Here is a 12,667-nt window from a genome sequence, read left to right as displayed (position 1 = left end):
GCCTTTCTAATAATATTCAATAGTAAGAATAGGACATGTTCTATAGACTCTACAAAAAACGCAGTGTTCGCCCGATCAGGCCTGATCTTGTGCGCACACTTGCATTCAGTCCGCCCCACCGCAGTGACAGAATTTTTTTTTTATGATCACTGAAAAAACACCGTAAATTCGCTGCGGCGCTATAAAGATCACTTTTGAGGGGCATGGTGAATTCATCAAGATTTTTTTTAGGGCACAGAAATTTTTATTTTTTGTTTTTTTTGTTTTTTCTTACAAAGTCTCATATTCCACTAACTTGTGACACAAAATAAAATCTCACATGAACTCACCATACCCCTCACGGAATCCAAATGCGTAAAAATTTTTAGACATTTATATTCCAGACTTCTTCTCACGCTTTAGGGCCCCTAAAATGCCAGGGCAGTATAAATACCCCATAAGTGACCCCATTTTGAAAAGAAAACACCTCAAGGTATTCCGTGAGGGGCATGGCGAGTTCCTATTTATTTATTTTTCTTGGCACAAGTTAGCGGAAAATGTTTTTTTTTTTCTCTTACAAAATCATTTTCCTCTAACTTGTGCCAAAAAAATATATTCTAGGAACTCCCCATGCCCCTTACAGAATACCTTGGGGTGTCTTCTTTCCAAAATAGGGTCACATGTGGGGTATTTATACTGCCCTGGTACTTTATGGGCCCTAAAGCTTGAGAAGTAGTTTGGAATCCAAATGCGTAAAAATGCCCTCCTAAAAGGTACTCATTGGAATTTGGGCCCCTTTGCGCACCTAGGTTGCAAAAAAGTGTCACACATGTGGTATCGCAGTACTCAGGAGAAGTAGGGCAATGTGTTTTGGGGTGTATTTTTACATATACCCATGCTGGGTGAGAGAAATATCTCTGTAAATTGACAACTTTGTATAAAATATTTTAAAAAGTTGTCATTTACAGAGATATTTCTCACACACAGTATGTGTATATGTAAAAATACACCCCAAAACACATTGCCCTACTTCTCCTGAGTACGGCAATACCACATGTGTGACACTTTTTTGCAGCCTAGGTGCGTAAAGGAGCCTAAAGTCCAACGAGTACCTTTAGGCTTTACAGGGTTGCTCACGATTTAGCCCCGCCCAAAATGCCAGAACAGTAAACACACCCCACAAATGACCCCATTTCGGAAAGTATACACCCCAAGGTATTCGCTGAGGGGCATATTGAGTCCATGAAAGATTGAACTTTTTGCCACAAGTTAGTGGAAAGGGAGACTTTGTGAGAAAAAAACAAAAAGAAATCAATTTCCACTAACTTGTGCCAAAAAAAAAACTTCTATGAACTCGCCATGCCCCTCACGGTATCCCTTGGCGTGTCTTCTTTCCAAAATGGGGTCACATGTGGGGTATTTATACTGCCCTGACATTTTAGGGGCCCTAAAGCATGAGAAGTCTGGAATTCAAATACCTAAAAATGCCCTCCTAAAAGATACTCATTGGAATTTGGGCCCCTTTGCGCACCTAGGCTGCACAAAAGTGTCACACATGTGATATCGACGTACTCAGGAGAAGTATGGCAATGTGTTTTGGGGTGTATTTTTACATATATCCATGCTGGGTGAGAGAAATATCTCTGTAAAATGAGATATTTCTCTCACCCAGCATGGGTATAAGTAAAAATACACCCCAAAACACATTGCCCTACTTCTTCTGAGTACGGCGATACCACATGTGTGACACTTTTTTGCAGCCTAGACCCCATTTTGGAAATAAGACACCCCAAGGTATTCTGTAAGGGGTATGGTGAGTTCATGTAAAAAATAAAAATTTTGTCACAAGTTAGTGGAATATGAGACTTTGTAAGAAAAAAAAAAAATATATATATATATATAATTTTCCCCTTCTGATCATGAGAACAGAGGCATGAGTTTCCCATTTTGAATGCAGTGTCAAGCATGAATGCACAATTCCGCTAGATGCAACTTTATAGGGCTACCATAGATAGATGTACTGGACTATCTGTGGCAGTCCCATTGAGCTGAATGGATCGGTGGACACACACGTTTTCTGCTCCATTCAAACAGAGGGACAGTGGACAGACCAAGTGGTCGGACCTCTGCTATGGATAAAGGATAAGTTGTAATAGGTAGATGATAGAAAGCGATATATAACTTAAATAGATGAATATTAAAGAAGAAGAATAAACCGACAACATTAACTATTCTGTTTCTTCATCTCCAGAAAGCATAACTATAAGTAAGAACCCGATGATCATAATTCCAGAAATCACTAGTATGTCTGATGTAATTTACCATTTCCCTTCTTCATTTTCAAATTGCTGAACAGTATAACCAAACAAGTCCTCCACCGACCCACTGAAGGATAGACCATTCTTCACATCCACATTAAAAGGTTCTGAGATCTTCAAAGTTGCTGCAAGGTCAAACAACAAAAACTATGTTTTATATATGGTTTTTTCCCCCATAATGTAGGTATTAATAATGTAGATATATTAATATTAAACATTAAAAATAAAAAATGCAGGCTCTGAAATATATTTGAAAATCACAAAATAATATTAGATTTACTTTAAAACGAAGTGGAAATTAATATCCAACTAAATTCAACCCAAAAAAAAATCAAAAGAAAAAAAAAGCCCCATTTTTAAAATTCTGTGACTATATGGACAATTCCAGATACAGTGATCCCCTGAGGGAAGGCACGTGACAGTGAATGATGGGGACGGGAGTGGTAGTAGTTGCAGGTAGTGGTTTTATGGTTGCGGTCATCCTGCTCCAGCACTTTCTGGGGCTGCGCATAGTGAAAAAGGGGCACACCAGTCTCCCACAGGGTGCGCCCTGCTTAAGGACTCCTGATTTTTTGGAAGTGGGGTTCCCTTAATGATATTTGTGATGTGCAAGGGAGGGAACTATGGGAAGAAAAATGATTAGTCTTGAACAGAAAATGGAGGTACAGTTCTTAAAGGGTATCTGTCACCTGAAAAATGGGTGTTAAGTTGGCTGACATTAGCGATGTGCTTATGTCAGCTGAACATAACTATATTAGTGCCATTTCGCTGCCTGCCACTGATATTGAGAAGAACAAACTTTTATAATATGCTAATTAGCCTCTAGGAGCAGGGGGAAAGGGAAGGGGGCGTTGCCCCGGCTCTTAGAGGCTCAGTTCTGCCACATCTGGCCATCCCCACATCTGGCAACACTCCCCTGCTCCTAGAGGCTAATTAGCATATAATAAAAGTTTGTTTTTCTCTATAACGGCGGCAGGCAGCGAGATGGCACTAATATAGTATGTTCAGCTGACATTAGCACATCGCTAATGTCAGCCAGCTTAATACCCATTTTTCAGGTGACATAAACCCTTTAAATATTTCAAAACTGTCCTGAGGCTGATTTATGGCATAGATTCCAGGAGCTCCTTGACATACTTTTAATTATAAAAATGCCTAACATCCCAATTGAGCCAAGGGGTGCAATTCTTTCAAAACTTTTGTCTACAATGCCCAAATGCAGGGTGGAGACCTAAAGACAAACCCTCAATCTGTCTCAATAATATGACTAGGAATCTGAAGCCTTTAACCCAGCCAAGGGGCTATGGACTCTAGGAGCCATAAACGAGCATTACCTCCACAGGATATTTCTCTTTTTTTAGCTGCTCAACCCTCATAAAAATGCTGTTCTCCACTCACACTGTGGTTGCTGATAAGTGCTTACACTTAGCAAGCAGACTCCAAATGCCTAGCCCAAAAAGGAACCAAGTCCAGGGGATGAACCCCAAAATGGTGCCAATAAACATACAACTTAAAACAAGCCCTCACACGGCTATGTCAATAGAACAATAAAAACATTATGGCTTTTGAAATTTAGAGATAAAAAAGATTTTTAAAAATTGCTGACTGCGCCTTAATCATGAACTTTCAGAACCAGTAAAAGATGCTCGTTTGTTCTAACTTTTTTTTTTTTTTTGCAAAAATAAATATTCACTTAACTATCAGCACTAGCTGTGCTGTCTCATCTTCTGCTTCTCCAGATTAATAATAAGACAACCACAGATGAAATTAGCTCTGTATTGGCTAGTGTAACCCTGCAAAGATGAAACACAGCCAGGAAGCATTTCCTGCATTAGGCTGACAGACAAGTTACAACAATTCTGTAAAATAACTGTTATACTAACATAGGAAATGACCTGTGGTTTCTTCATTTTTAGTGTGAAGAAGTGTTAATATCTAAGGTACGTAAGTATATAGTACAAATTAATGCAGAGAGAGTGCTAGACCGGGAGGGTGGTCTCAGATCTGGATATCATAATGGGACTTCCACAACAGGGACCATGTAGTCCAGTAGATGACACTCTAGTGACCAAACAAATTATTATTTAATATTGCATTATTTATAAAAGGACCTGTGGTCAGAAGTTCAGGTCCTTAAACCAGTAGAGCATGCTGCTCATGTAGAAAAAGTTTGCCATTTAAAAACACGGAATAGTGCCACCTTGGGCAGCTGGGGTAAAAGGGCGCATCTGTTTTGCCTAATATTTGCCTGATATTTTACTTAAACCAGTAAGAGACAGCAGTGACATTAGATATCATGATAACAGTAGAAATTTGCATAAGAAATTATGGTATTGTTCTCATTTTTTTTAGCATTTTTGAGTCAGGAATAGCTACAGAAATTCTCAGTACATCGAATTCTTTCCAAGGAAAGATATATTTGCAGTCTATAAATACATATCTGAAGCCCGCGTCTGGAGCTTCTTCTCTACCAGACGACTCTGTTTATGTTTAGCACAATTATGCATTTTAAGAATTCCTCTCCAACGTTCTCGTAGCTATTTAGAGAAGATTTTTAGCATGACCACAAAGAGTGACCCAAGCTCAAAGCCATGTTCTAGTTTGTGTACAACAGGGTTCTGGAGTTCTCCTAAATCTTTGATTATGTCTGCCAATATACAGAGAAGATTTGACACTAGTGCACTTGTCACAGCAGGCACCACACCAATGTTTTTGAGAATGCAATGTTTGTCCTCGATTTAGGGAAAAGCTGAAGCCAAGCGCTTCTGAACTGTTTAAGTAGACATGCAGATGGCCTGAAAATAACTCCCATGCGTAGAAATGTCTACAAACTAATAAGAGAGGCAGCGAGAATTGCTTCTTAGAAGCTCCTTCTCATCTTCCATTATCAGCAGTGGTGGTTCCAATTTAAAAGGAGTAACGCATCTGTGTGAAAAGTGGTTTGCAAGAAGAAAATGTGGGGTTTAGGAGAAGATGGGAGAAAATGAGAGGTGAGGATCATTGGTAATCTGATTCCACTGGATGGGTATTACCTTGAAAGGGAATCTAAATGTGTTGCACAAGTATTTTTCTTAAAGGCACTGAATTAGAGTTGAGCGAACACCTGGATGTTCGGGTTCGAGAAGTTCGGCCGAACATCCCGGAAATGTTCGGGTTCGGGATCCGAACCCGATCCGAACTTCGTCCCGAACCCGAACCCCATTGAAGTCAATGGGGACCCGAACTTTTCGGCACTAAAAAGGCTGTAAAACAGCCCAGGAAAGAGCTAGAGGGCTGCAAAAGGCAGCAACATGTAGGTAAATCCCCTGCAAACAAATGTAGATAGGGAAATGAATTAAAATAAAATTAAATAAATAAAAATTAACCAAAATCAATTGGAGAGAGGTTCCATAGCAGAGAATCTGGCTTCCCGTCACCCACCACTGGAACAATTCTAGTAAGAAGCAGGGCGGCAATACCAGAGGGTTAGACGGATCGTTAGTGATAGGGATATGTGTCAAACAAGATTAGACGATATGACCAATAAATTTAGAGAGCGAGGCTACCCCCCTGATCTATTGAAAATACAGCGTAATAAAGCTGAGATTACACCACCAGATAGAACTAAGAAAGAAACAAGGATCCCCTTAGTGATTAAATACCATCCCTGGTCCCAGCGCCTTAGGACTATTGTTAATCAACATTGGCACATATTATCTAAGTCCTATCCACGGATAGGAGAGTTCCAGAGGCCACCCATGATATGCTATAAACGGGCAGAAAATATTAGGGATAAAATAGTCCGGGCGGATGTGGGAAGTAATAAAATAGAAAGAGGACAGAGTACTTTATCTACACCTAGACGGGGCACTTTTCCTTGTTTAAACTGTGTCAATTGTTCCAGCGTTATAAAGGGTTCATGTTTCTCCCACCCTCACTCAGGTGAAAATATTCCAATAAGGGGCACGTTCACTTGTGATAGTAGATTTGTGGTTTACATTCTTAAATGTCCATGTGGATTACTATATGTGGGGGAAACCTCAATGAGAATGAAGGACAGACTAAGTAAACACAAATCTACTATCCGTAAACAGAATTTATTACTCCCAATACCCCTTCATTTTTATGATAAAAAACACAACATCTCGCAGTTGAGGTATCAGATTATTGAAGGTGTATCATTACCCCGTCGAGGGGGTGACAGAAATAAATTGTTATTGAAAAGGGAGGCTTACTGGATCCATCGTCTTCAGACAATGGAGCCCAGGGGCCTCAATCGTGAGTACAATGTGTCCTGCTTCCTATAAGGCATTCGGCCTTATGCAATCTGATAAATATATTTCTTTTTTTCTTCAGCGTGATTAATCACTGCAAGAATGGACTATGTGACTGAAAATCTTCGCCAGTATAGAGTGGATATGTTTTTTGCGAATTTTCAATTGCGAATTTTCAGTTGCGAATTTTCAGTTGCGAATTTTCAATTGCGAATTTTCAATTTTCAATTGCGAATTTTCAGTTGCGAATTTTCAATTGCGAATTTTTCAATGCGAATTTTTCATTGCGATTATTTGATATGCGAATTTTATTTAATGAGGGAGGCGGAGCTTCTTTGATGATGTCAGTTCCTTTGTGTTTCATTTATGTATAAATAGCTGGAGTGTAAGATGTTTTATGCAGTCTGATGAAAGCACATCTGTGCTGAAACGCGTCACTATGCCATTTTGAATATGTGACTGAATAAATCTACATTGTGATCTACATCAGCGAAGTGCCGGTCCTTTCCTTTGAAACCACCACTGGAACAGTCCATTCTCAGATATTTAGGCCCCGGCACCCAGGCAGAGGAGAGAGGTCCCGTAACAGAGAATCTGTCTTCATGTCAGCAGAGAATTAGTCTGCATGTCATAGCAGAGAATGAGGCTTCACGTCAGCCACCACTGCAACAGTCCATTGTCAGATATTTAGGCCCAGCACCCAGGCAGAGGAGAGAGGTCCCGTAACAGACAATCTGGCTTCATGTCAGCAGAGAATTAGTCTGCATGTCATAGCAGAGAATGAGGCTTCACGTCAGCCACCACTGCAACAGTCCATTGGCATATATTTAGGCCCAGCACACACACAGGCAGAGGAGAGAGGTCCCGTAACAGAGAATCTGGCTTCATGTCAGCAGAGAATCAGTCTGCATGTCATAGCAGAGAATCAGGCTTCACGTCAGCCACCACTGCAACAGTCCATTGTCATAAATTTAGGCCCAGCACCCAGGCAGAGGAGAGAGGTCCCGTAACAGACAATCTGGCTTCATGTCAGCAGAGAATTAGTCTGCATGTCATAGCAGAGAATGAGGCTTCACGTCAGCCACCACTGCAACAGTCCATTGGCATATATTTAGGCCTAGCACACAGGCAGAGGAGAGAGGTCCCGTAACAGACAATCTGGCTTCATGTCAGCAGAGAATCAGTCTGCATGTCATAGCAGAGAATGAGGCTTCACGTCAGCCACCACTGCAACAGTCCATTGGCATATATTTAGGCCCAGCACACACACAGGCAGAGGAGAGAGGTCCCGTAACAGAGGATCTGGCTTCATGTCAGCAGAGAATCAGTCTGCATGTCATAGCAGAGAATCAGGCTTCACGTCAGCCACCACTGCAACAGTCCATTGGCATATATTTAGGCCCAGCACACACACAGGCAGAGGAGAGAGGTCCCGTAACAGAGAATCTGGCTTCATGTCAGCAGAGAATCAGTCTGCATGTCATAGCAGAGAATCAGGCTTCACGTCAGCCACCACTGCAACAGTCCATTGTCATAAATTTAGGCCCAGCACCCAGGCAGAGGAGAGAGGTCCCGTAACAGACAATCTGGCTTCATGTCAGCAGAGAATTAGTCTGCATGTCATAGCAGAGAATCAGGCTTCATGTCAGCCACCACTGCAACAGTCCATTGGCATATATTTAGGCCTAGCACACAGGCAGAGGAGAGGTTCATTCAACTTTGGGTAGCCTCGCAATATAATGGTAAAATGAAAATAAAAATAGGATTGAATGAGGAAGTGCCCTGGAGTCCAATAATATATGGTTATGGGGAGGTAGTTAATGTCTAATCTGGGCAAGGGACGGACAGGTCCTGTGGGATCCATGCCTGGTTCATTTTTATGAACGTCAGCTTGTCCACATTGGCTGTAGACAGGCGGCTGCGTTTGTCTGTAATGACGCCCCCTGCCGTGCTGAATACACGTTCAGACAAAACGCTGGCTGCCGGGCAGGCCAGCACCTCCAAGGCATAAAAGGCTAGCTCTGGCCACGTGGACAATTTAGAGACCCAGAAGTTGAATGGGGCCGAACCATCAGTCAGTACGTGGAGGGGTGTGCACACGTACTGTTCCACCATGTTAGTGAAATGTTGCCTCCTGCTAACACGTTGCGTATCAGGTGGTGGTGCAGTTAGCTGTGGCGTGTTGACAAAAGTTTTCCACATCTCTGCCATGCTAACCCTGCCCTCAGAGGAGCTGGCCGTGACACAGCTGCCTTGGCGACCTCTTGCTCCTCCTCTGCCTTGGCCTTGGGCTTCCACTTGTTCCCCTGTGACATTTGGGAATGCTCTCAGTAGCGCGTCTACCAACGTGCGCTTGTACTCGCGCATCTTCCTATCACGCTCCAGTGCAGGAAGTAAGGTGGGCACATTGTCTTTGTAGCGTGGATCCAGCAGGGTGGCAACCCAGTAGTCCGCACAGGTTAAAATGTGGGCAACTCTGCTGTCGTTGCGCAGGCACTGCAGCATGTAGTCGCTCATGTGTGCCAGGCTGCCCAGGGGTAAGGACAAGCTGTCCTCTGTGGGAGGCGTATCGTCATCGTCCTGCCTTTCCCCCCAGCCACGCACCAGTGATGGACCCGAGCTGCGTTGGGTGCCACCCCGCTGTGACCATGCTTCATCCTCATCCTCCTCCACCTCCTCCTCATCCTCGTCCTCCTCGTCCTCCAGTAGTGGGCCCTGGCTGGCCACATTTGTACCTGGCCTCTGCTGTTGCCAAAAACCTCCCTCTGAGTCACTTCGAAGAGACTGGCCTGAAAGTGCTAAAAATGACCCCTCTTCCTCCTCCTCCTCCTCCTCCTCCTGGGCCACCTCCTCTTCCATCATCGCCCTAAGTGTTTTCTCAAGGAGACATAGAAGTGGTATTGTAACGCTGATAACGGTGTCATCGCCACTGGCCATGTTGGTGGAGTACTCGAAACAGCGCAACAGGGCACACAGGTCTCGCATGGAGGCCCAGTCATTGGTGGTGAAGTGGTGCTGTTCTGTAGTGCGACTGACCCGTGCGTGCTGCAGCTGAAACTCCACTATGGCCTGCTGCTGCTCGCACAGTCTGTCCAGCATGTGCAAGGTGGAGTTCCACCTGGTGGGCACGTCGCATATGAGGCGGTGAGCGGGAAGGCCGAAGTTACGCTGTAGCGCAGACAGGCGAGCAGCAGCAGGATGTGAACGCCGGAAGCGCGAACAGACGGCCCGCACTTTATGCAGCAGCTCTGACATGTCGGGGTAGTTGTGAATGAACTTCTGCACCACCAAATTCAGCACATGCGCCAAGCAAGGGATGTGCGTCAAATTGGCTAGTCCCAGAGCTGCAACGAGATTTCGCCCATTATCACACACCACCAGGCCGGGCTTGAGGCTCACCGGCAGCAACCACTCGTCGGTCTGTTGTTCAATACCCCGCCACAACTCCTGTGCGGTGTGGGGCCTGTCCCCCAAACATATGAGTTTCAGAATGGCCTGCTGACGTTTACCCCGGGCTGTGCTGAAGTTGGTGGTGAAGGTGTGTGGCTGACTGGATGAGCAGGTGGAAGAAGAGGAGGAGGAAGCCGAGAAGGAGGAGGTGGCAACAGGAGGCAAAGAATGTTGCCCTGCGATCCTTGGCGGCGGAAGGACGTGCGCCAAACAGCTCTCCGCCTGGGGCCCAGCTGCCACTACATTTACCCAGTGTGCAGTTAGGGAGATATAGCGTCCCTGGCCGTGCTTACTGGTCCACGTATCTGTGGTTAGGTGGACCTTGCTACAGATGGCGTTGCGCAGTGCACACTTGATTTTATGGGATACTTGGTTGTGCAGGGAAGGCACGGCTCTCTTGGAGAAGTAGTGCCGGCTGGGAACAACATACTGTGGGACAGCAAGCGACATGAGCTGTTTGAAGCTGTCTGTGTCCACCAGCCTAAATGACAGCATTTCATAGGCCAGTAGTTTAGAAATGCTGGCATTCAGGGCCAGGGATCGAGGGTGGCTAGGTGGGAATTTACGCTTTCTATCAAATGTTTGTGAGATGGAGAGCTGAACGCTGGCGTGTGACATGGTTGAGACGCTTGGTGACGGAGGTGGTGGTGGTGGTGTTGGTGGTACATCCCCTGTTTGCTGGGCGGCAGGTGCCAACGTTCCTCCAGAGGCGGAGGAAGAGGCCGAGGCGGCAGCAGCAGAATAGGCCGAGGCGGCATCAGCAGAAGAGGTAGCAGGGGGAGCCTGAGTGACTTCCTTGGTTTTAAGGTGTTTACTCCACTGCAGTTCATGCTTTGCATGCAGGTGCCTGGTCATGCAGGTTGTGCTCAGGTTCAGAACGTTAATGCCTCGCTTCAGGCTCTGATGGCACAGCGTGCAAACCACTCGGGTCTTGTCGTCAGCACATTGTTTGAAGAAGTGCCATGCCAGGGAACTCCTTGAAGCTGCCTTTGGGGTGCTCGGTCCCAGATGGCGGCGGTCAGTAGCAGGCGGAGTCTCTTGGCGGCGGGTGTTCTGCTTTTGCCCACTGCTCCCTCTTTTGCTACGCTGTTGGCTCGGTCTCACCACTGCCTCTTCCTCCGAACTGTGAAAGTCAGTGGCACGACCTTCATTCCATGTGGGGTCTAGGACCTCATCGTCCCCTGCATCGTCTTCCACCCAGTCTTGATCCCTGACCTCCTGTTCAGTCTGCACACTGCAGAAAGACGCAGCAGTTGGCACCTGTGTTTCGTCATCATCAGAGACATGCTGAGGTGGTATTCCCATGTCCTCATCATCAGGAAACATAAGTGGTTGTGCGTCAGTGCATTCTATGTCTTTCACCGCTGGGGAAGGGCTAGGTGGATGCCCTTGGGAAACCCTGCCAGCGGAGTCTTCAAACAGCATAAGAGACTGCTGCATAACTTGAGGCTGAGACAGTTTCCCTGGTATGCATGGGGGTGATGTGACAGACTGATGGGGTTGGTTTTCAGGCGCCATCTGTGCGCTTTCTGCAGAAGACTGGGTGGGAGATAATGTGAACGTGCTGGATCCACTGTCGGCCACCCAATTGACTAATGCCTGTACCTGCTCAGGCCTTACCATCCTTAGAACGGCATTGGGCCCCACCATATATCGCTGTAAATTCTGGCGGCTACTGGGACCTGAGGTAGTTGGTACACTAGGACGTGTGGATGTGGCAGAACGGCCACGTCCTCTCCCAGCACCAGAGGGTCCACTAACACCACCACGACCATGTCCACGTCCGCGTCCCTTACTAGATGTTTTTCTCATTGTTATGGTTCACCACAACAACAAATATATTATTTGGCCCAATGTATTGTATTCAAATTCAGCGGGATATAAATTTGAGGCCTAGTATTTAGGCGCTGGGTGACCGGTATGGATTTAGTGACAGAATTAGACTTGGAAATGCACAGAAGCGGGTGTGTGTGAAGTTATTCTGAATGACCCAATGTGCACCTTGAATATTATATACCCTTTTAGGGATAGATTTCAAATAGCTCTGATATAGCAGAAACCACTAAATTATGAAATTGCTAAATTGGGAATTGTATTTCAACCCAGAACAAGAAATGTGCTTGAACGGACACTAAATAACTCGCCCAGCTACAGCACTAACGAGAGATTTAGCAGGATATAAATTTGAGGCCTAGTATTTAGGCGCTGGGTGACAGGTATGGGTTTAGTGACAGAATTAGACTTGGAAATACACAGTAGCGGGTGTGTGTGAAGTTATTCTGAATGACCCAATGTGCACCTTGAATATTATATACCCTTTTAGGGATAGATTTCAAATAGCTCTGATATAGCAGAAACCACTAAATTATGAAATTGCTAAATTGGGAATTGTATTTCAACCCAGAACAAGAAATGTGCTTGAACGGACACTAAATAACTCGCCCAGCTACAGCACTAACGAGAGATTTAGCAGGATATAAATTTGAGGCCTAGTATTTAGGCGCTGGGTGACAGGTATGGGTTTAGTGACAGAATTAGACTTGGAAATACACAGTAGCGGGTGTGTGTGAAGTTATTCTGAATGACCCAATGTGCACCTTGAATATTATATACCCTTTTAGGGATAGATTTCAAATAGCTCTGATATAGCAGAAACCACTAAATTAT

The 12,667-nt window shown here is 44.9% G+C and overlaps 1 protein-coding gene across 1 annotated transcript in view; it reads right to left on the bottom strand.

Moving 5' to 3' along the window:
- ITGA1 (integrin subunit alpha 1) overlaps positions 1 to 12,667 on the bottom strand; it is a 276,177-nt gene that overhangs the window by 196,475 nt on the left and 67,035 nt on the right. The window contains exon 2 of the mRNA XM_044276225.1: positions 2,302 to 2,422. Coding sequence (XP_044132160.1) covers positions 2,302 to 2,422 — 121 coding nt within the window. The remainder of the gene's footprint in view (positions 1 to 2,301; positions 2,423 to 12,667) is intronic.

This window comes from Bufo gargarizans, chromosome 1 (genome assembly GCF_014858855.1).
Source record: "Bufo gargarizans isolate SCDJY-AF-19 chromosome 1, ASM1485885v1, whole genome shotgun sequence".
NCBI lineage: Eukaryota > Metazoa > Chordata > Amphibia > Anura > Bufonidae > Bufo > Bufo gargarizans.
Note: the sequence above shows the minus strand (reverse complement) of the source record. Positions and strands in the feature narration are given on the sequence as shown.